At 35.3% G+C, this 25,655-nt stretch overlaps 1 protein-coding gene across 5 annotated transcripts in view; it reads left to right on the top strand.

Annotated features, from left to right (window-relative positions):
* Window positions 1-21,465, top strand: part of ILRUN (inflammation and lipid regulator with UBA-like and NBR1-like domains) — a 49,774-nt gene extending 28,309 nt beyond the window's left edge. Inside the window, exons 3-5 of one of the 5 annotated variants that reach the window (XM_034414619.2) lie at window positions 1,068-1,265; window positions 4,136-4,464; window positions 17,554-21,465. In XM_034414619.2, the coding sequence (XP_034270510.1) occupies window positions 1,068-1,265; window positions 4,136-4,464; window positions 17,554-17,589 (563 nt within the window). In that variant the 3' untranslated portion in view covers window positions 17,590-21,465. Of the gene's footprint in view, window positions 1-1,067; window positions 1,266-4,135; window positions 4,646-6,726; window positions 7,085-17,553 lie in introns of those variants that run through there. The other 4 variants (XM_087891051.1, XM_034414620.2, XM_087891052.1 and 1 more) reach the window with 4 other exon arrangements.
* The last annotated feature ends 4,190 nt before the right edge of the window (window positions 21,466-25,655 follow it).

Raw genomic sequence — 25,655 nt, forward strand, 5'->3', positions numbered from 1 at the left:
AGCTTGGATCCAGAGCCATGTGAAAGGAGAAAAGTTTTTTTCCTTCTCCATGGCTCTGGCGATCCCAGCTATGTTGCCTGATTAGCAGATCGTCAGAGCTTGGATCGCCAGAGCCATTTAAGGCTCGTCAGAGCCTTTCGGGCTGGTCTGCCTGGTTACAGGAGAACGACACCCGGGGTATAAGACGACCCCCGACTTTTGAGAAGATTTTCATTTGTTAAAAAGTCGTCTTATACGCCGGAAAATACGGTAATATGCATACTTGAAATTTCCCAGAAATTTTTATAACTCAGAATTAGTCTTATTTTTGTGCCTAAATTATATTTGCCAAAATAAGTTATTTGAAGGTGTATTTTTCCACTAATCGAAGAAAGTTAATATCTTGATATAGGATTCCTATACTGTATCTATCTTTTTTGTATTTTAAATCTACCTCATTTATTTTGTATTATCAATAAGTTGAAGACCATTGGTATTGCATATGTTATTGAAACAGATCTTTACCTGTATTACGGATATTTTTACAGCTTTATCAAACTATTACTAAATTTAGTTTAAGAAATATTTATTTTTAAAATGATGGGGTCAGATGGATATGATTGTAAATTCAGTGGATTCTACTGCTGTATTCTTTATTTGTGAACTTGTCCCTTAAAAATGATATTGAATAACAAGACGGTTGACCCAAGGTTTTGCCCACCTGGCCATTACATTAAGCATAGTAAATTAATTGATTAATTAGTTTTAGTTACACACTTTTCATGTCAAAGAAGTCTTGTTTCTTGTATCAGCAGTATTTCCTTTTCAATATATTGGTATGTTTTTATTCAGTTTATAATAAGAATGGGGATCAGTCTTGTGTCAGACAGAGGTACATTTCCATCCTGAACAATGGAACTGTGCAAAATGATCTGTCTTTTATCTGGCAGTTATTAATCTTTCCTTGATTATATAATGAAATGATGCACATGCAACAGGAAATGTATAATCAGATGCTTACGCTTATAATTTTCTTTCATGATTATAATGAATGACAAATGGCTTAATGCTACATTTGCTAAACATAGGGACAGAAGCATGGCCACCAGGAGTTTGTCTCAAGTATGTTGGGGGAGATCAGTTTGGCCATGTGAACATGGTCATGGTCCAATCGTTGGAACCCCAGGAGATTACAGATGTCAGCGTTCAGATGTGCAGTCCCAGTACTGCAGGAATGTATCAAGGACAGTGGCGGATGTGCACTGCTACAGGACTTTATTATGGAGGTAAGTATTACTTTCTCATTTATGATTTTTATTAGAGTTTGAAGAAGTATTAGTGCTGCTAAGATTTCTGATTCATGTCAAACTAATCTTTCCTATTAGCTACAGTCATGCTCAGTAAGAGATTGACATGTCAGTTAACATCCTTTTTTTAAAATATTGTGTCCTACTAAAATGGTCTACTTTTACTATGAAAATACAAATAGACTTATAACCACAATTGAGATATTGAGTGAAGCAATCATTAAGAAAACACCCACATACTGACTTTGCTCAACGACTGCAATCTCACCTCTTCCAGTTGTGGTCATTCAGTAACTGCATGGGATATTAAGTGAATGGCAAGAAAGAACTGCCTCCTGAAGAAGGGCAAGCAGCTCCCCTTCATGTGCAGAAGGTACAGGAACAGAGCTCAGATGGTTTTATAATACGTTTTAATTGTTTATTGTACACGGCCCAGTGTCACCTTGTATAAGATAGGTGGCCATATACATTTGATAAATAGAATCTATTAAAATGAATGAAGAAAGCAGTTTGAAGGGGCAACAATTTAAGAGTAACTGTTTACAGAATTACATTCTACACTGCTTTGTTTTGTTGCAAAAGTGACACCAAAAATTGCTCTGCTTATAATGCTGTTTTCTTTAAAAGATTGCCATAGCTACTTCAAAGATAAGCCACTGTTTCTTTTTTGGCAACTGCTTTTCCAAGAACAGGAAAAGTATATAATTTTTACAATAAATTATATTGTATAATTTATTATACAATATAAAAACACTTCTTATACAATATATTATACAATATATCTTATACAATATTATTATACAATATAAAAACACTTCTATAAAAATGCTGTTGTTTTGGAGAAAACTTTATTTCTTATTAAGTCATTGTTTCCTTTAAAAATCTATTGAATAATTATTTGGTATAATCTCTAAAATTAACATATTTTAACACCCGGTCTTCGTTATTTGATTTATATCCTGCCCATTTTACATACCCCTCGTCTTCCTATTTTTTGCTTTTATTTTCTCCCATACCAAACTGTGAGATAGGATGACCTGAGAGTGCATACTTGACCCAAACCTACCACTTCCTTTGCTAAAAGTGGACTCGACTTTCCCTAGTTGCAGTACATTTTAACTATTACAATATATTAGTTCCCTTTATGTACATATAAATTTGCAGAACAATCATTTTAGTATTTGTTGAGTCCTAGATAACTTTGTAATAATTGCTTATCCTGTGGTAATATGAATGCTCCCAATAGAGTATTTGAAATTATAAGGAAAGAAATTTTTTTAAAAGTATGTTTAGTTTCTTGACCATATTCAGATCTGCTTTGGAGTCTTAATTAACTTTTTGTGGATGTTGAACGGCTCAGTAAGAGGGATGTGATCCATCTCTCTTAATATTTCATCATCTTTTAGACCCAAAGGTCCTTTATCAAGAGACAACTGGACTTTCTGGTTTTTCTTTGAAGAAAGCAACCCATTTTGCTTCTCATCCAAGAAGCTTCTTCAGATCTGAATGGATGATGGGGAATGGAAGGATTTATACTCCTTGCATTCTTTTAGCAAGTTAATGATCACCTGGAGATTTATCTGTGTCATCAGGGTCACCTGAGTGGTGCAAATGGGTGTGGAGCCTTCTTGGAACTGTTGAAAGGACTGTGTTGTTGTCTGGAGATGGATGATGTCGTATCCTTCCCCCTCTGTTGAGAGAGGGCTGTTCAGTTTTGACATAGATGGTCTCTTTGATTGACCCCTCTTTCAAACCAGTGGTCCTCTCTATCCAAAATGTGGACTTTTCTGTCTTCAAAAGAGTGGCCTTTGTCTTTTAAATGCAGATGGACTGCTGAATCTAGTCCTGATGGGTTTGTTCTCCTAAATTCTCTTAAGGTCTTCAAAGAAAAACCCAGAAAATCCAGTTGCCTCTTGAAAAAGTACCTTTGGGACAACCATGACCCGGATGACTGAGAATCTCCATAGACATAATCTTTTAGACTAATTTTTTTCTGTTCAATTGTTTCTGATTCTTGGAGACTGCCTAGATATGAATTTTCTTGAGAAGGTTTTTCAGAAACTTTGGTTTGCCATTGCCTCTTTCCTAAGGCTGAGAGAAAATGACTAGCCCAAGATTTGGCTTTATGCCTAACATGGGACTAGAACTCACAGTCTCCCTATTTTTAGCCTGATGCCTTAACCAGTCCATCAAACTGGCTGTCAGAGTAATAAAGAATGATTTTTTTTTTTGCAAAACTATATTTAGATTAATAATGCGACAGCATGCAATTTTGTTTACTGTTACTAAAAATTAGCATTTTTATTAAATTGACCTTTCTTTGGAAGATTTTTAATGCACATAGTGCAGGCTGACCTTTGAAGGAAAAATATGGAAAACTCATGTAGAAGGAAATGAATATATTTCGAAAATTACTGAATAAGAACACTTCACATTGTGTTCTTTTGCAGGCATGATTCATAAAACTGACTTCTTATTTTATTTGTATTACTTATTGATATAAAATTAATATTTGCTTCCAGATTTTGCTGTTCCAAATGAAATATGAGAACAGCATTATTAATCAATTTTACAATATGTGTATCATATTAGGAAGGTACTTGAGTAAATATTACACTTACCAGCAGGTGTCAGTATATAACTTTCAAGTCTCAGAATGTTTTTTTTTTTTTTTAAATGTATCTTTTGTATGTGGGAAATTGAGTCTTAATTGGTTTTAGTCAGGGAGATTGTATTTGCTCTTTTTATTGTATATGCTTAGTTCATAAGCAGCATGCTAACTTGAAAAACAATGAGGTAAAGTGATACATAAGCTATAACATGTACTTATCCAAGATCTTTTTTCGTAGACATCATCTGGGTGATCCTTAGTGTGGAAGTTGGAGGACTTTTAGGAGTAACGCAGCAGCTATCATCTTTTGAAACAGAGTTCAACACGCAACCACATCGTAAGGTAGAAGGAAACTTTAACCCGTTCGCCTCTCCACAGAAGAACAGGCAACCAGATGAAAACAACTTAAAAGACCCTGGGGGTTCCGAGCTAGACACAATCAGCAAAAACACGTGGGGGCCTGCTCCTGACCAAATTGAACAAGATCAGACTGAACTGTCACAAAACTCTGTAAATCTCTCCCCCAGCAGTCACTCAAACAACTTATCAGTAGTGACATACAGTAAGGTAGGTGCCCTGGGGATACAAGAGATGGGAAGGCAATGAGTCAATGCCCTGTATTATGTCAGTCCTTCCTTCAGACGGTAGCTTCTCCTTGTTACATCCGGTTGTAATGGTGTACCGTTGTACTGAATCCTACTGTTTATATTGCAAGGTCTTTTGAATTAAAAAACAGGTTTAAACATGATTGTGCTAAAATGCTTTAAACTTATAAAAAATGGATACTGCATGCTGGATTTGATAGTGCAAAAACAAGAAAACTAATTTTTTAAAGACTATGCTTAAAATTAGAGATCTGTGAAATAATTAAAGCAAAGTTATGCAATTAGATTTCGAAAATAAGTGATAAACAGATGCTTAATACTTTTATGACAGAACATTATCTTTCATTTTTATTGAACTTTAATTTGTTATTTTAAATGTTTTTAAAATATTGCTAACTGTAACACACACACCCCTAACTATATTGCCATATAGAAAATTATAGAATTAATTGTTCAGCCCAGTATAATATAGTCAACTTGCATGTACTGAATCTGTCATAGTCTAATATACTGTATACAGCTTGTGTTTAAAATGAATCAAAACTTGGATCATTTACAGTCTTAGTGCTACATACAGTATTTTGTTTATTTCATACTCATTGATAGCTTGCAATATTAAAAGAGAAGAAGCTATGTCAGAAAAGATCTTGATGACAGAGTGATGAAAGGAAGGGAGGATGTGTAGGGTGTTAGGGTTTTTTTTTTTTGGTTCAGCTCCACCTACCTCACCAATTAACATCTGATGCCTAGAGGAATGAAGGCCTTGACACCTCCCCACCCCCTCTCTCCCCAATGTGACTCGTCTGTGGCAGAAATGGGCTTAAGTCTAAGCCTATTCAGTATGCCTTTTATGTTATTTTTGGCAGGGGGATAAATGTCTGTTGGATTAAATTTGAAAATAGGATGAGCAAAAATGGTTGGCTTGCTTAAGAAAGAGGAAAGGAAGATATATTGCAGTGGTCACATAATGGGGAAAGTGTACCTTGGAATTATGACAAGAACAACAACATTGTGCATTGAATCAGTGTATCAAAGAATGAAGAAGAGGAGAGGCAAAAACTTCATTTTAGGCCTTAGTGTCAGACAGATTTGGTGTGAGGAAAATATAAATTTCACTGAAAACTTCCTAAGAAACTTGGGAACAGTTGAATTTACTTTTAAAGAAAAAGTTGCTTCATTCAGGGTTAAATAAAATGTCATGCAATTATTTGTGATTTATTTTAATTTTCTTTTTTGTCAAATGACTTACAGATTTTCAAACTCTGGCGTCTGGCTATCTACCATCTTAATTTTCTTAATTTTGCCTTTGGGTCTTATATGTTCCCAAATCTACCTCTAAGATGGAGCTCTGGGTGGTAGAATTAGTTTACTGGGATGTGTAAACAGAGTGGGTTGAGAACATTTGGAGGTGATCCTAGATTATATTTGCTTCAAGGTGAAAATAATTCAGTTAAATATATCGATAAATAAGTGAATAGTGAGTTCAAGGATGTAAATTGTATATTTTAGAGTGCAGACGCAACTATTGTAGTATATTCCAGATTCTTAAAGCTAAAAATACAGGTAGTCCTTGTCTTATGATCACAATTGAGTCCAAAATTTCTGTTGTTAATTGAGACATATGTTAAATGAGCTTTGCCCCATTTTGCGGCCTTTTTTGCCACAGTTGTTAAGTGAATCACTGTAGTTGTTAAGTTAGTAATAAGGTTGTTAGGTGAATGTGGTTTCCCCTTTTACTTTGCTTATCAGAAGGTCTTAAAGGTGATACATGACTCTGGGACACTGCAACCATCATAAATATGAACCAATTGCCAAGCATCTGAATTTATCACATGACCATGGGGATGCTGCAACAGTCGTAAGTGTGAAAAATGGTCATAAGTCACTTTTTCAGTGCCATTGTAACTTTGAAAGGTCACTAAATGAACTATTGTAAGACGAGGACTACTTGTACTTCAAATTAAATAGTTAATTTGAGTCATTTAATGTGAGTTAAAACACTTCAAAGGCTCATTGAGTTCTGTTACTGTATCCTGAGCATGTGTCAGTATACTTGATATATGCTAGTTTTGGGGTGAAGTCAACAGTAAGCTAGTGTACAAGGTTATTCTTTTGATTAGAGATCCTAATTTGCATAGAACATAGCAGGATCATGCATGTGATTATATACAAGATTTGCCCCAAATTTTCCAGAATTTTCTGATATTATTCTCCCTGTTTGCAGGAGATACTGACACAACTAAAGCTGGTATCCTAGTTTGTATATTCTCTATATTAACTGTAAAGCATTATGTGAAGGCCTTGATTGACTAAGTTATGATGCACAGCAGAAATATCATGGGACGAAGAGGTAATACCACATCATATAGAAGACTACAATTTGTAAGAGAAATAAAATGCCAGCATGAATTTTAAAAGAACATGAATTAATAAAGAATGGCTGTAAATTAAGAGAAAGGAGACAAAAGTAATACATCTGAATGAAGGTAGTCTGCTTATGGGCAGAGGAATTGATGAATATATACAAGGAAGTGAAGATAAAACATTAACTATGAATTATGAATAAAATGTATATCAGAAAATATGTGTCATCTACGTTGTATGTATGAAAGTCAGAATCTAGTTTGGTTTCAATGAATGGCAATAACAGAAAAACAGATAAATTTTGGGAAGAATTGTATAGCAGTCTGAATTAAAATAATCTAGTATTCATTTGTTACATGTCATAACTGGATGAGTGGGAACAAGATGAGACAGCACAGAAAGTGTGTGTTCCATTCATACCTAACAATGAATGAGAAGGATGATTGGTTGTTGCTGTTGTTAGTTGCAAAGTCGTGTCCAACTCATCACGACTCCATTGACAACGTTCCTCCAGGCCTTCCTGACCTCTGCCATCCTCTGGAGTCCATTTAAACTCATGCCGACTGCTTCAGTTGACTCCATCCAGCCACCTCATTCTCTGTCGTCCCATTCTTCTTTTACCCTCAGTCTTTCCCAGCATTAGGCTCTTCTCCAATGAGTCCTTCCTTCTCAATAGGTGGCCAAAGTTTGAGTTTGAGTTTCATCTTCAGGATCTGGCCTTCTAAAGAGCAGTCAGGATTCATCTCGTCTAGGACTGACCGGTTTGATCGCCTTTGCAGTCCAAGGGACTCGCAGGAGTCTTCTCCAGCACCATAGTTCAAAGGCCTCAATTCTTTGGTGCTCAGCCTTTCTTATGGTCCAAGGATGATTGGTGGTTATGACCAGTGATGGGTTGCTACCAGTTCACCCCTGTTCGGGCGAACTGGTAGTAGCAGCGGGAGGCTCCTCCCACCCACCCATATGTCATCAAATATGCTCTGCGCATGCGCAGAAGCTTCTGCGCATGCGCAGAAGTGATGTGTGTGAGAGTGAAGCGAGTGTGCACGAGCGAACCAATAGCAAAGGTAAGTGAAACCCACCACTGGTTATGACCAATAATGACAAATAGATAAATATACATTTAAAAGCATTTAATTGTAATAAAAGGTTGAATGACTAATAACAAGGAAGAGAAAACATTTTTAGTGTTGGATAGACCATTTCATAATAGTGTCAAGAGTGGCTTTTGGAAAAAAAATGACATGACATAAAAATGAAAAAAAAATAAAAGTGAAAATAGGAATACTGCCATATGAAAAGTATTAAAAGCTAGATTAATTTACCGGCAGAATGAATAAAAAGTTTATGTAATGAAAGGGAGCATGTCAACAGATTGGAACAGAGTTAAAAGAATTATGGTTCATATTGCCACAGAACTATGTGGAGTTTATGTTAATGGAAAATATGACAGAGATTCCTTGGGTAAACAGACTGTAATGGTAAGCAAAATCCAACAGAAAATAAATATTACAAAAAAATGAAGGTGAGATAAAGATATAATATGTCAAGACAAAAATGATTGAGAGGCAGAATAATACAGAATAATTTTGATGCAAGTAAGAGAGCTTTCGAAGAGGGCTTTTGAAGTGGGCTAAACAAATTCTTCAGCAGACTGAATGGAAGTAAAAATGAAAGTGATAAGAATAATTTGAGATGAAACAGGTGAGAGAATCCTGAAAAATGTATTTTAGAGATCTATCTGAAAATAAAGTGTCAAAATGAAATAAATGCAATAAGCTTTAGTGCTCTAGAAAAAATGATGAAAATGAAATCATAAATAGCCACGGTTCAAAATGATAAGGTTGCAGGTATAGATGATGTAACTGGGAAAATGTTCAGTAGTGGGATAGATTGATTGTGAAGACACTGATTTATTTAATACTAGCTGAATACCCGTGCTCCGCTACGAAACTATGTGATTGGGCTTGATAAATCGACACAGCTTGAAAATTAATGAGTAGCTACGATCGGCCTTCCTCTCCCCTTCTCTCCCTCAGGCTTGCCCCACAGAAACGTCTTCTATCCCCTTCTCTTCCACAGGCTTGCCCCACAGAAGCCTCCCTTATCGTATCCCTTTCTTTCCCTCAGCCTTGCCCCACAAAACCCTATCCTATCCTATCCTATCCTATCCTATCCTATCCTATCCTATCCTATCCTATCCCCTTCTCTCCCTCAGCCTTGCCCCACAGAAGCCTCCCCTATGCTATTCCCTTCTCTCCCTCAGCCTTGCCCCACAGAAGCCTCTCATATGCTATCCTGTTCTCTCCAGAGTTATTTTCAAGTTGGGAGGGGGAGTAGAACGTCTAACTAATAAGCATCAGAGTGTGTTAATAATAATATAAGAAATACTAATGATCTGATGGTCATTTCAAAAAATCCTTTCTTAGCGAGCACCTAGAAGCCAAGAGGAATATGCGTGCCAAATTTCAAGTTTGTAGGCTTTACGGTTCTGGAGATTCCGTGATTCTGCACGAGTGTTTTTCGCATATATATGTGTGTGTGTGTGTGTGTGTGTGTGTGTGTGAGAGAGAGAGAGAGAGAGAGAGAGAGAGAGAGAGAGAGAGAGAGAAGATAGCATTGGAGCTTAATTATTGGAAAATGCTGATATTGCTACCCCCTGTTGAAGGGAAGTGTGCCAAAATTGTAGGTAAATTATTTGTTGCCTCAAAAATGTTTGGCAGAATTCTGATTGTAATCTTCTATACATTTTCTGTAAACAAAATGTAGGAAGTATAGCATGGCCTTATATCAGCCAGGGACTGTACAGGCCAGATTCTTGCTGTTTATATCATGTCACTGAGAAATATACAAATGTGAGAAAGACAGTTTATTTTTCATTATTTTAGTGAAAATACTTCTAAAATGAATGAGTTGAATTATGGAATGCATAGCATGAGTGTATATAGTTGAAAATTGGTTGCTGTAAGCATTTAGTATGGTGTATGAGGAAATCAAGCAATAAATGAATGAATGAAATACTTAACAATAATTGTTCTAATCAATTGTCTCAGAATACTGGAAGAAAAAGTCCACCAATACACAAACTAAGCACTAAAGCAAATTCCACATGATGGGATCTTCTATATGATTGATTTAGATTAAGAAACATAGAATATGTAAAAAAAAAAATCAAATTTCATTGAAAGTATTTTAAAAAGTAAATCCTAGAATAAATTTGCATTTTGACCAAAATGTGGCAAATAGAAGCTCTGATTTCTTTTAATCATACAAATTGCTGGAGGATAGACTATTATGAGTATACCTATCAGTTTAGTGGATATTATGCTGAATATAATTTTAATAATCAAAAAAGATAAAAAATTTTTATAAATGTTAATACCAATGTTTGCATTTCTAATAATATATTTATATCTTGGTAAAGAATAGGTAACTTTCTTTGCAAACATAACTGAAAACAAAGTGTAGGTGATAGGGGCAAAAATTATTTGCATGTATAATGTATAAAGTGTCCCCTGAATCAATCTCAATTCCTGGTGACTCTTCAGACATATCCACCTAGTTTTCTTAAGCATAGTATAGAAGTAGCTTGGCATTTCCTTCTGGAATGCTTTTCAACTTTCTGGTCTTGCCTATAGCCCTGGGATTTTCTTGTGATCTACCAAAATACTAACCGAGAACCACCCTGCTTACATTTTTCACAGTTGGACAAGGACACTTAGGTGCTGCTACCTGCTGTGAGCAAATTTGCACTTTTGTTCTTACATGCATGTGAGCCTTCAAATCAGCCTTTATTCCCCGGGACTGCCTGGACTAGTCCCTGCAGTTTTCTTTGCAAGATTTTTAGAAGTGGTTTGTGGTTTCCTTCTTCCTAAGGCTAAAAGAGAGTGAATTGGCCAAAGTTATCCAGCTGGCTTTATGCCTAAGAACTAATGGTCTCCCAGTTTCTAGCTAGGTGCCTTAAATACAAAACCAAACTGTTTCTCATTTATATATGATGAACTGACAACTCAGTTCTAATTCACCGAATCATATGTACTCTGTGTTCAAGTGTTTGAGGAAAAAACCAGCCTTTTAATATTAACATGTGATAATAGAAATAGTATTATTTAAAAATTAAATACAGATGCTTTATTAGTTTGCAAATTTTTTCTCAGCAATAATATCAGGTTTTTTTTAAGTCTACTAGTCTGCTCATAAATTATAAATTCAGTCAGTTGTATAATTAAGCCAATTATTTCAGTTACAGTCTTTTCAGTTAATTAAATTCTTGGATAACAAAGATGTGTTTATTCAAAGAACATTAAATTCACATTGCATTGATTTTGAGCATCATATGAAATGTTTTCCTATATGGAAGATCTTAACATACATACTCTCTCTCTCTCTCTCCCTCTCTCTGTGTCTCTCCCTCCCTCTCTCCCTCTCCTTCCCTCCCCCCCTCTCTCTTATATATAGTAAAATAATAACATCTTTGTGGTACAGGGCTGGTAAACCATTTTTGTGAAACAGTTGGGTTTAAGGATGAGCCTACTTGTGCAGGAGTAGAGGCACTAGCAATTCTCTTTTTTTAAAAAAAACCATATACACAAAACACTAGGCTTTCCCCATGTTTGTAGGATCTGGTTTGCCTTGTCATTTTCTTTTCTTTAAAGGACCCTGTTACAGATAGTCCTTGCTTAAAAACTGGTCACTTGGTGACCATTCAAAGATGCCACCCCCCAGAAGCTATGGTACTTACAATCCCTATTTCAAGCCTCAGTTACTCACTCTTATGACAAGTTACAGGGATGCTGCAGTACCCTCCCCTTTCTCTCTCCAATCCATCCTGCCAGGTCCCCACAGGCCTTGGGCCTGCTTCCTTCCCCCATCACCCATCAAACACTTACCTTTTGATGATGTCCAGACCTCATGTTGGGGAAGGAGTGCATGCCAGTCATCCCTGGGCTGTGTGGCTATCTCTCAGAAGTAGCTGTCATTTTCAGCATGCCCACAATTCCTTGTAGTTGCACTGAAATGACATCCACTTCTGGGAGGCTGCCACATGGATCAGGGATGAATAAGGTCTTTTGCTTCCATAACACACACTGCATAGTGTGGCAGAAAGCTCCAGAGCTGTGGAATCTTCAAAAAAATAAATGTGCAACAGGTGACAGGATGGGGAGGAGACCCAAGCCCTGCAGGTCCCTGGTGAGGCAGTGGAAGGCTTGTGGGTAGCCAGTGTAGGAAGGCTTGCAAGGATCTGCAGTGTGGAGGGGGAAAGACTTGTGGAGACCTTGTAGGGGGAAAGCAGGCCCAAGGACTGTGGGGATAGGAGCACAGGGTGTCTCGGGAGTGCGGGAGGTCTCCCAGAGCCTCCCCCACCCCAAGGCACCTTGTGCTCCACTTAACGACCCACACATTTGTTTTACAGCTGCATCAGGGTGAGCAGAGGTTGTGGGGGTCATTAGGTGAGAAACTCTTACTTAACAACCATCACCAACCGTAATGGACAGGCTCCTACTTTCATAAGTCGAGGACTTATATATTTAGCTAATGCTAAATTTCTGAATGCACACTTCCCAAAAATGAAAACAGAAATTATTAGAATTCAGGTTCCTTCTAAATAAGCCATCTCTTATTTTATGGAAAATGTTCATTCTGTTTATAAATATATATTTAAAGTATCATGCCAAGCAAATGAAGCCAATTACAAAAAACATAATTGTGTGGGGCAGGGAATAGGGATGGTCAACTATATTAGGTTATACAGAGTAGCCCATTGCTTTTAATACTTGTGTCGCTGAGAGAGGGAGTAATACATCAACACTCCTGGTGGGTACTCCATTTCTATCCAGTCTCATTGTTTCTGAGGAAGTAAAAGTTGAGAAATATGAAAAAGATGCAAATACAAAGACTACAGAACATCTGAAAATCAAATTTTTCCAATGTAGTAATGGCTTGCACTTTGTTTCATGTATTTAAATTTATACATAAAGCAGTTTGCAATTGGTCATTTTACATGCTAATTATTTTCAATGATTACTATCACGTAACATAACTATGCTTTCCAAGTATATTTTTATTTTATCATATTTGTGATAACAAATGTCCTCTAGGACTTTAAGACTTTCCAATTTTACCTTTATAACAACCCTCTGAGGTACTTACACTGAGACAGTGACTGGCCTAGTGCCAGTAAGGAATTGAGAAGGGGCATTTGCTAGTCACAAAATACCACAAAGTTTTAAGACTTTTTCTAATTATTCCTTAAAGCAATTGGTAAGTGTGTGTCTGTTTTGATAATGGGATTTTAAAATATGTCTGTTCATGATTGGGAGAGCGTTCTTGTGTATATTTTTATGGAACATATCATAGTTATGATTTTTTTAAATCAACTATCTGGCTGATATGTCAGACAATCTTAGGCATATAATTTAGTTCATTAGCTTGAGCAACAGCAGGCTCCAGACTGAATTGGTGGGCTTTATTCATTTTGGAATAGAACAGATTTCCATTAATTTATGTACTATATATTTTGAAAGCCCACATTGATTTTATTCCTGTACAAGTAGCACATATATACATCATTGAAACAATTATAATATATTATATGTATGTATGTATTGTTTAGCATTGCCCCAAAGTTATGCTATGCACTAAGAATATTCTTGTGTTTTTCCCAGGGAGACACTTAAGCTAAAATAGCTTAGTATTATGTAATTAATTGTTTTCCTTGTCCAACCCACAATTTTTCAGCAAGAATTTTGTCTTCTTAAGTTTGTGGTTTAAAAAAAGCTTGTTTAGCAAAGCAAGTGTTAAATTTAAAGAATGAAATCTATTCATATAACAAGAAATGCGTTTCATGCCATTTCAGTATGGTTTGCAGGAAAACTGAATGTTAATAGAAAATGTTAAAACCAAGAAAGTTCTTCTGGAGGCAACTACTAGGTTATTTATATTTATGATAAAGATAAATACTTCTATGATAGTAATACATGCAGAAGAAATATATAAGAAAATAGTATTTTCTTTTCCTCTTCTTTCTGTGTTCTGAAGAATTACAAGCTAGAAGTGCAGTATCTTTTTTTTAAAAAAGAAACATATAGAAGAATTCAAGCAAAATGAACCGATGAATTACAGGGAAGAGATTTGAGTTATTGCATTATATTTATATAGTGAGCGTTGAACAAAATACAGTACAAAATGCTCTGTTCATTTGTGTTCAGTTTACATAAGTGATTTAGAAGAAAGCCCAAGGTAGTTTAGAGAAGCAATGACCAGGAACAGCCCAGGAAATGATGATAAAAAGAAGGTGATTGAGTGGTATTATCTGACGTTACCATCACTGTAAGTTAGGATATTTTTGTTTTATTTTGCAGCCAGGCGTCAAAAGCTAATGTTTTTTTTAAAAAAAATAAACTAATCTTTTATTTATTCAAACTGTATGACAAACAAAAGCGAAATAGAGTCAACATAGTTCTCCAATGTTTTCTAAGTCTTGGTGTGGTAACTACATTTAAAAGGAAGCTAGGTGGGATAAGAGAATCCAAAATGTTATCTCTCAATTAATAGTATCACCAGTGATTGATGTGAGGTAAGAACTAGTTTCTGTTGAAGATTCTGAACAAGAAATGTTAACTATTTCCTTGAATGAACTTGGAGAACAACATAGGCCACCCTTTGTGATTTGTAAATCTTATGTGAAATGGAGATTACTTCAGAATTCTTTTATTCTTGTGCTCATCTTTAGTGTTTAAGGTAATTTTTGCAGTTAAAGGAAAAAACTAGTTTTCTTTTACTTGAATAATAATATCAAAACTAATGACTATTTTATTAAATAAAATGTAATGTACACATTTGGCATGTGAAGTTGTCTGACAAAAAGGCTGAATTGGTTTGGACAGCAGTCCTGATTTCTCAGCCAACATAACAAAATAGCTGTACAGGATTATACAAAAGATCATATTTAAAGTGAGTCAGTAAGAAAACTACTGGGATAATTATAAATCAGATTTTAAATATGAAAATGCTTTTGCATTGTGAGTTGTAGGCCACACAAAAATCAGGGAATAATGTTTTTTAAAATAGCATTTATGTCATTTGTTATCAGTGTAGTTGGATTCTCTTTAAGAAAGTCTTTTGTTTAGTTTTTTTCCTCCTACTGTTTTTCTGCAAATGCAGGGTTCCCCCCCCCCCAGATCAAATGAAAATTGATTTTCCTCTTCCTTCCCCTCCTCTATTTTCCCATTATTTGCTTTTTTTATTTGTATTTCTCTATTAGTATTTTGATAAACTAATTTAAAAAATTGAAGCATCTCCACCAAAATGAAGTTGATCTTATCCATCAGTTGTGACAGAAACTGACCAACTAGCTTGTTGCCCAAACCTGGGCAATAGAGAATAACTGCTCCAGGTCACCCAGCCAGCTTTCATGCCTAAAACGGTTTTTAGAATTAACAATCTCCTGGTTTCTAGCCTGGTGCCTTAACCAGTAGACCATTTATTTAGCACTCCAAATATATTCTACCCTTGTTCAAGGAATTCAGTACAATTTGAATGAATATTTTGCTTCATTTTATCCTTATCTTACAACCTGTGAAACAGATTGGGCTGAAAGAAAGTACCAGTCCCTGTAGTTGCAAGTAGAATTGAACAGGAATTTTCCCAATCCTGTTCCAATACTTTAATCATAACAGTGTTCTGGATCACTTCCACTTTCCATAATCTGGTGCTCTGTAAATCAGGTGAGCTGTAGATGCATCATGCTGATAGTTACACTGAATCTTTATTTCCTATAAAGAATGAATTTGCTTATTATTATGTTTTAGCAAACACTGTGTTATTTATTTTGCTATTTATGTTATTTTTGCGGTTTATTAAAATACTTATATTGCAAAATATAGAGATAGTCTTTTTATAATGGGCATGTTTAGAATTTTGAGAGGAAGCTGTAGGCACTCTAATAAAATTGCTGCTGAAGGGACGGCTTGCTTATTCACAGGTTGCTTACCATGAAAGATGTGGCCGTTCCCAAAATAAGTTGTCAGTAGACAAATTGGTGAAGTTGTTTCTGTCTAGTGTCTACCTATCCATCCACCATCCATCCAATTTCTAGGATGCCCAACTCCAAAAATAGCTCTTGTTAGCTTGGCAAATTAAAAGCAGGGGAAAATGTTTCAATTGCCCTGAGAGAACATTTTTAAAAGCTGCCGTATAACCCCCAACCTAAAGGGGCCTGCCAGCCCCCAACCCAAGGCCTAAAGGGAGAGCTATGGTTTAAAAATTTAATTGAAGACAGATAGAACAGGCATTGAATAAATCGCCTGTTGCCTTTAACAAAAAGCAGATGGTTTCTTGCTCACCTTATTGCTTGTGAAGAGGTATCCTACTTCTTCAGCAACCTGTAGAAACACAGGTGTTGCCATTAAAACAGATGTATGGCTCTCAACAATATGGATAGCAGACTGCCACTATTTTTTCTATAATTGTTTTATATATATGTTATAGTTTATTGTATTGTATTGTTCTAACATGTTATATTACATGTTATTTGAACATTTAAGCAATTAAAACACATTTCTGTAAATAATTGAATCATAATTGAAGAAAAGTCCTGCAGGCCCCCCCCCCCTTTTTTTTTAAGAAAGATTCAGTATTGTTAGCATACTGCCAGGATACATTCTCAGCATTTGATCATTTGAAAGCTTTGAGGATTTGAAATATTCAGTATTATATGTCTCCTAAATTTGATCTGAAAGACCAAGGTTAGGAACAGATTGTCACAGAGAAAATATATCAGTGTAGTTGCTAAGAGCCAACACTGATTTGTTGGCACCTTATTAAAAATTGATTATGGGACCAATAATTAAAAAGAAGTTCTTAATTTAGTTTCCTGCCAGAGTGAGCTAAACATTAAATATAATTCCACTAGAGAAAGTTAGTAAACAATTTTGGCATCATGATATATCAGATTAATGGCCAATGATAAAAAGATCCTGGGTAGAAAATTGTGGCATAAGGAGACAAATCTGTGCAGTTTTACTCATAGTGTTTGTAGCTACTGGTCAGCCTAACAACATTCTGCAGGATTTATCTTCCAGCAAATATTTTTGTTTTGACTTATATCAAAGGAAACTGATTTATTGGAAATAAAACTAATAGGCATTCTGTGTAGCTTTTGAAATAAAATCAGTTTTTATGCTAATAATACCAATATTTTAGTGCCATAAAGCATAAATAACATTTATAGGTGAACAGCCTTGAAAAGTGTAAATGATTAAAAACTTAAGGCTTGTTTTGAGATTATGAATGCAAACTATTGATTTACAAAAGCATGTAAATAGTTAACATTCTAAATCTGAAGTGTGATTCAACAGATGTTTTGGCTATATCTGTGGACCACTGTATCAGATTATTATGATTAGAAAGGAAATGATAGCAATAAAATATTTTGGCAGTCTTAGGATTTATTATTGAAATGTGAATGAAATAACTAAGCAAGGGACATATTTTCTGGGAATTCTGGTCTTAACACGTCTAGTTGCAGAAATCTGGATTAAGCAGCTGCATACAAATTTGAAAAGAGTAAAGTAGCATAGTTACAGAAAACTTTTAAATTTTAAGATTTGATTTTTCAAATATAATGAAGTAGACTTTGCTTAATATATTCCCCAAACTGAAATTAATTTCTTTTCTTGTTCTTTTCTAGGGTTTTCATGGTCCTTATCCCTTTGGACAGTCTTAAAAACAAAAACGGGTATCGTCAAGAAGAGAATTTGACAAAGAACGGACATTGGAGAGAGAGGAAGTTCTTGTGGTTCATAGAAGATACATCATGAACTCCCTTCTTACTCTCCATATCCTGGGATAAGAAGAAAACAAACAATAACTTAAGACTAGTTGTTTCCAGAAAAAAAAAAAACCCTAAAGTATGCATGTGTGAATGCTGAATTTCAGGAGTGCTGTTCAGTGCTATGAGAGAGAAAAATACACCAATGTTTTGTTTAGAAGTTATTGTCACAGTTAATTAGGTAGCCTAAAAGAAATTTTTTAAAAAGATTAAAATGGAGAAGCCATCTCTTTTTAAAAGAAGTTATTTTGCCTACAGAGCAGTTGTAGACTGAGCAAATGTTATTTTTTTTCACGACTTTTAAAAGGGACAGCGTGCATTTTTATAGAAATGTGCTTGCTATGAAATAGATGTTTTACTTAGCATTTTCTTGGTTGGTGCAGCTGCTATTTGTATGTCAGGTGATATTAATTTCTAGCTGGATTCATAACCAGGTCCATGAATTTTAATGTTTTTTTAGTTGCTTTTTAATTTGCTGTTGGCACTATGCAATAGTCATCTGCTTGTTCTTTTCCATTTAATAAAATTGTTCAAGTCCAGTTTCACCATTCAGAGATAGATGAGAAAGTAGAAAGGAGTATGATGACAGTGGAGAGTTGAATACGTACCTGCTCATGCTAGATTTTAGAAGTTTTTCCTGAATAGGTTAGAAAATTGCCATATTCTCATTTTCTTAAATATGCCGTGGCTGTTGTTGAAACATCTGTATGTCTATGTCCATTTTGTGCCAAGAAGAATTTTGATTTCTGGAATGTTAGATCGCATCTTATTACTGTTTCCTGGCATTTTTAGACATAGGAGTAAGTATCACATCTTCTTTTCTGTAGAGAGATAATTAATTATTTTTCTCTGTTGAAAGCGACTGAGTACCTTAGAATATATAGGAGAAGGAATCAGCAGCTGCCATTCAAGTAATTTATTTTATCAACTTTCTACTTTAAACCTTGGTTTTCTAGTTTGTATATGAAAAGCTAGTGTTGCTTGAAGTCTGCCTATGTGCAACCCATGGAAAATGATAGCCATATATAACTGAGGCCAAGCTGTCCAGTTAACAGAGCATGGTCTCTTGAAATTCTTGGGGTTTGCATCAGTGCAAGACTTTGAAAAAGTGGGCGGGGAATCTGTAATTCAGAAACTTGAACTAGCAGCCATCTGCCAAAGAGAGAAAAATATGCAATACCCCCTTTCTTTGATTTCACTCAAAAGACCAAACTGCCTATTTTGTGTTTGAGGGAATGATGTCGACACATATTCTGATGAGAATGTAATAGAGACTATTGCTGGACTCAGAGTATTATCTTCTAAATTAACTTTTCATAGGCTGGTGTAAAGAGTCTTTTAAATGTATGATACTCTTGACCACAAACTTGTTTCTTGCCAGATCATATAAATAGCTCCTGCAGAGTCTGACTGACTGAGATCTGAAGAAGCAGGTATTGAGAGATGCAATTTTCCTAGGACTGCTTAGCCATCAAAAATTGTTTGCTCTTTTGAGGGATATTTTTTTTCTTGTCAGCTAATTTTATTTATCAGCCATAAACACTGGGAGATATTAATGCAAAAATATAAAAACCCTTACCTTGAAAAGGTAAAGGATGGAGTATAGGTACTGAAAGATATTTTCCATTACTCCTCAACCATTTTTCTAATATGGATCTCTAAATATTTATCTTAATCACTTCAAGCAATATATTTTCCAAATTCAAAAAAGGACATATAAACTGATTATGTACAGCATTACTCCTGTTTTGTTTTAATTTCTCCCTTGCTGTAGGCAAGCACCTTTCTAGATAGGCCAGCAAAAGATTGAGTGACCAGATGGAATATATGTGTGTATGCAAATGAGTGAGTGTGTTCTTTGGCAGCAATGAGGGAAATCTTAAAATAAGTCGTTAACCAAATCCAAACAATTTTAGCTTTTTGTTTGAAACAGTTACCCACATATTTCAACTACATAAACATCCAGCTTTTATTGTAAAAATTGTGTACCATTTTTAACAGTGTGCAGAAGGAAAATTGATAATTACCAGCCAACAGCTTACTTGTTGGTGGCCCTTTCTCTTTGGTAATTTCAAATATTTTCTCTTTTCTCAAGTGCTAGTGACTTACACGAATTGAACAAGTCTCTAATATAAAAAATGCAAAAGCCAGCAGCAGTAATGAGTTACAGTATACCCTACATTTGAATTTCCAAGATTGTTTTCCTCTTTAGGGATGAACTCCCTTCAGCTATGAAATTTAATCTGAGAGTATTTTGTATAAGGGGACGGCCCTTTTAGGGATGGCAATGGGAAGATGTTTAAATTGTTTACTATTCTTCCTTTGGTTTCTCCATCCGATTTATCAAATAGTAAGATCTTAGGGCTCAGAGTATAATTCCTGAGTTATAAAGCCCCTTATGATGATTTTGGGCTTATGACAAAATCATGTTGATTAGGTTGGAAGCAGCACTTTCATGTTTGAACTGTTAAGGACATATATCTATCTTGGCATCAAGGCTTGTTTTCAGAACTATGTAATACTTATATCCCAGAACCAACAGGGAAAGTTTATGCAGTACGTTGCATTTTTCCATTCCCAGTGAATGAATGGGCTGTAACTTTTAACAATTGCATGGCAGCAGGAACTAAAAAAGTGCAGATTGACAAAGCATGATAATTCAGTAATGTAAGAAAGCTGTTCTAGAATTGCTGCATGATATGCAATAAAGGCAGAGATCTCTTATCAGAAAAATGTGATAGTGTTAGGGTTGAAGTTTTTCATGTTGACCTCACTCCAGACACCACCCCTGTACAGTTTTCAGTTTATCTCTGCACATTGTCAAATTTGAAATTGGCACGAGTGTTTAGAGTGCAATCGGTATACATTTGAAAGTTGTAATGGCTCTCACAATGTTGCTAACTAAAACAAACACTCCCATCATCTTCAAATGGTACAGTGTACATACATCTCCTTATTTCCTATAGCATCTGTAGAAGAAGATTAATGAAATCTTCAGTAGAAATGTCCTCCTACTGAAGTGATAATAGTATTTGGTCATGAAGGAAGCTTGAGCCTGCTTGATCCATGTCTGTGTCCACTCGTACTTCATTTCTCTTGTGTGATTAGAAAAAATTATGATGGATTCCTGCAAAGAATAAATGCCAGTAATTATAATGTAGTAAGTTGTTTTCAAAATTTAAATTTTTTAAAATGCAAGCTTAACCATAGCCCAAACTATTGAATTTGAATATGTTGGTAACCAACTTCTGTACCTGGAAATATGACTCCAGCCTGAAATGGGAAACACCCAGACTCTTCACTGGAAAATTGGACAAAGTCCTCTGATAGAAAATAAGCTCTGGCTGCTGGGTGGGGTGTCAACTTGTACCAACAGACTGGCCTAGGTTATTGCCATTATGTAGAGAAAATAATAAGTGCAAAGTAAGGTGGATGCAGAGATTTGGAAGTGTGTACTACTTATCCTTCCCTGTTGCAAATGAACCGCATCTTGAAACTTTCTAGGGACAAATATAGCTGAAGTTCACTGGGATAAGAAATGCACGCTGTCCCATGTCCAGGTTTCCATATATTTTTTTTTCTCTTGTGTGAATGATTGATTCTGCAGCCTGTCTTTATTCTCTCTGGGGGGAGTGCATGTGTAGAGCAGGATGGTGTGTTGCTTCATTGAGTCTGGGAAGAATCCTGTAATAGCACATTGTGGGAAAAACAAAGATGCTTTTTCCTTAATGTATAAATGAATATTTGTATGATTAAATTAACACAAAACAATTGTATAGTTGTTGAGTTTTTATTGGTGGTGAGGTGGCTGCTGTAGCATCTGTTCGTTATTTAAGTGATTACTTTTCATTCTCATTTTCATCTCTTGAGTTACAGACAAACCAGAACTGATCTGAAAATTCACTGTTCTTACAGAAAATTGTAATGCAGTTTTGCATCAAATATGCTTCAGGATATTCCCTTTGCACCCACTAGCCTTTTTAAAAATCAAATTGTAAATAATAAAACAATAACTAGCATGCTACAAAGCGAGAACCATTATTTAGCATAGTCTTATTTTTATGACTGTCTTTTGCCCCAGAGATGTTAGAAAATAAAAATAGTATGTGATCACACCCATGTGTTTTATTGGAAATATGCTCATCTGCCGGGGCAAAAGGGGGGGAAATGTGGGAAGATAGCATGGCATAGTAAAAAGTTTCCTGGGGATAGCTAGTTGGCAGGGAGCAACTTCTTGGCATTATGAATGGCCATACCTTCCATAACAGCCTGCCTTCCCCGTGTAGTCAGTAACGGAGTTCAATATATCTATAAAATGTCACCTAATATTTGAACTGCAGTATAACTTCCATCTGAGTAAACTTTTTAAGCATCTGTGCAAATTTTCTGCAGCATTAGCCATCAACTGACTGGATTTCATAGGTCAGTTGGGATAGACCTTGTGAATGAGAGCTATTTGCAATATTAGAACAGATCTATGCATATTTTTTAAAAAGAGAACATGGTAAATTCATTTGACTGCAACCCACTTCTCTTTCTAAATGTATGTATGTATCTTTTTTTGAATGTATGTATATATAGTTATGCTTGCTATCCATATTTTCAGAAGCAATATGGTTATTTTTTTTTCTCCTGACCAATTTCTGTGGCCAGAAAGTACGAAATTTGACTGGCTGAACAGCCTTAAAGCTGTGCCTATTCTGATGAATAAAACTAATTGTTTTACTTCAAAGAGGATTATGTCTCACAGTATTCCATTTAGTGCCATGGAGTGCTTTTATTTAAAAAATGTTGCAAGTGATTTTACCATACATTCTAAGTACCTAAACATTGTAAAAGACCCATAAGCAAGTTATGAAGCTATAGAAGCAGAGCATTGATTCATTTTTTTAGTTAGTTCATTTTCTAGTTTTTTAGAAACTAATCTTACATTAATCTGTGGATACTTGGATAAAGATAGATTAGCCAGTGGAACAATTTGCCTCCAGAAGTTGTGAATGCTCCAACACTGGAAGTTTTTAAGAAGATGTTGGATAACCATTTGTCTGAAGTGGTGTAGGGTTTCCTGCCTAAGCAGTGGGTTGGACTAGAAGACCTCCAAGGTCCATTCTATTCTATTCTATTCTATTCTATTCTATTCTATTCTATTCTATTCTATTCTATTCTATTCTATTCTATTCTATTCTATTCTATTCTATTCTATTCGTTTAAGAGAATGTCCCTGAAAGGGTTCTGGAATCCTGTTTTCATGAGGCTGTATGGGGAATTAAGCATGATTTTTTCCAAATCCTCAGTGGAAAAAAAGAGATCTGAACTGTCAGGATTGTTATTTCATTAAATAGCTGCCCAATCCAGTAGACTCTGATTAATTAGTTTAGCAGAATTATCTTAACTTTAAAAGTTGAGAGCTATGTATGTTTGAGATTTTCATTCCAATCTTGTTCAGTTAGATTTAAGCAGTTGGCTTCTGTATTTATAGTAAAAATAATGGCTATTACAGTGTTTAAACCAGTGAAGTGGGACAACATACTAGTAAAATCACTGAGTTAGGTTATTCTTGCCAAGAATGTATAAATTACATTGGATTGCTTATATACTGAATATTTATGATATTTCCAATATTTCTGATACCTTGTACAATACAATAAATGAACAGTTTCTGGATTTTTTTCTGGCTCCTGATAGAGATTCAGAATCAAGTACATTGACCTACAATCATTGGCCAGATTTTAATACTGTAAGTTCTATGAGCTCAGTAATTGCATTAAGTGATTGGTCGACTTATTTATCATATTGAACTTCATTTGCCACAAACCAAAGATGATAATTTATTCTGGAAGAGATACAAAGCAAGATAAGCTATCATTTCTCTTTTCTCCATGGTACAATTTCTTGCCCTACATTTCTGTCTTCTGCTGGTAATATTATGCCTCTCTCCTCATTGGTTCAATTATTCTTTGTTAGTTATTGAATAGTATCTTCAGGACTAATGGCAATCAGCAAGAGCAGCTGATACCTAAGGACTAACAAACTGCAGGACAGAAATCTTTGTACTGTTGAGTATAAAGGTTATTAAACAATACATGTTTACTGCCACTTGCTCAAATCAAGTCAGTAGCAACTGTGCCATATATGCCTGTGTAACAATATTTGAAAGCCTGTTTGCTACATTCCATATGTTATACTTTTATAAGTAAACATTGTACGTACTCTTACAAAATCATCCTTTAAACCTTCAGAGAAAAGAACCCAGTATCATTAAAACATTCCTGTTTCCTGCTATATACTAGATATATTACTTAACTTCCACAGCTAAGCTTATTTCTGTTTCATTTCTCAAGGGATGGCTCATGCCATTTTCAAATTTGCTTTTTGTATTTCCCCCCACCCCCCAACGACTTGCGAATGTGCTTGCTTGCTAGATATGCTTGCAGTACTGCAAACTGCCTCCATACATAAAATACACATCCTCACAATGGAGACACAAGGAACAGATGTTTTTTGTACATACACAGAAAGTCAGATAGTCTAGCCTCTATCTTGGCTGGAAAACAAGAGGTTGGGTTGAAGCTGTAAAAGAATGAGGTTTAAGTTTAAGATCTCCACAATCCCTGATTAAAATTTGGGAATTCCAAGAGGCTGGAATGTAGGCAACTGAAGCAAGAGAAACAACTGTTTCAAGACTCCTTGTGACTACCGTCACAAACGGTAAAAACAGTTGAGAACTGCTAGATTTAATTTGTTTCTCTATGTATTGCTATTTTATTTTTTTCTGCATAAGATAAGAGGATTGTGTGTGATTTCAGCATTTACTCATTTTTTTTAAAGAATGGAGGCTTTACGGTATAATAATACTGTAAACCTTGACATTAAATTGCAACTTCTCCCATCTGACAAGAATGCCAATTGTAGCAGACCAACACTATATCCTGCCTAGAACATTGTATTTTCTTTTGGAAATTTCCTTTCAGTTTGCTAGCTTTATAGTTTATCTTTGCCAGCACTGACTATTTGCGTTTCACTATTTAAAATTAAAAAGGGTGGTTACATATTTTTTCTTCTTTGTTATTATGAGACTGGTTTATGTTTCAAAAAGGATAAGGATTGAAATACTGATCATACATACTGCATGATCAAGAGGTTTCACTATTTTGCATTTTCTTGCCTTATTTGCAGCACAATTTTTATGATAGCTCATTACTGGGATGATGGGTAATATACTAGGTGAGGTACTACCTGGAGGATAGGTGGCATCAATGTGAACTACTAACCCATTCCCACAAAACAGGAGTAGTGCCAATGTATGAAGACATAGAAGGCTTCTGAAAGTTTAAGGCCCCAAACCTTCCATTTCTGGTCTCCACTGGTTAGCTGTACTGATGCATTCCATTTTCATATTGTAAATAAAAGTTTCACCTCTCACATCAAAATTAAAGTTGAATTTCCAGAACAGTGATCAATTTTCATGTTAATCTTTCGCTTAAAAAAAAAAAACCAGTCTTCAATTATATGTTACTGTATGGGTTCCTGCTTGTAGACTGCTTTACAAATTTTAACATTGATGGCACACTAGCCAAACGCATTCTTCTTGTATTTGCATAATTTTTTAAGGATAGTTGTCTACTCAGCATATATTTAAAACCAACCATTTTAAAGTATGAACATGAATGTTGGAGTACATACACTTCAGTGACAATGTGTGAAATGACGGAGACTACCTATAAAAATGTGAGCTCTGATCAGAACAAGAAGGTGAACTTGTGGTCACGGAAAAGTTTTGTCTCTTTTTTTCATTGTCTACTCTTAATTCAATTTCAAATTTTGCACAATGACAGATTCTGTAGTATGTATTGGATTAAACAGAACACAATGGATTGATCTTGAATATTGGGTAGTTTCAGGAATTGGAAGAGGGCATGAATTTGTTTTAGAATACTAGAAGAAGTTGACTTTTTTAAAAA

Source organism: Pantherophis guttatus, chromosome 3 (genome assembly GCF_059756535.1).
Source record: "Pantherophis guttatus breed Tessera chromosome 3, ASM5975653v1, whole genome shotgun sequence".
Classification (NCBI taxonomy): Eukaryota; Metazoa; Chordata; class Lepidosauria; order Squamata; family Colubridae; genus Pantherophis; species Pantherophis guttatus.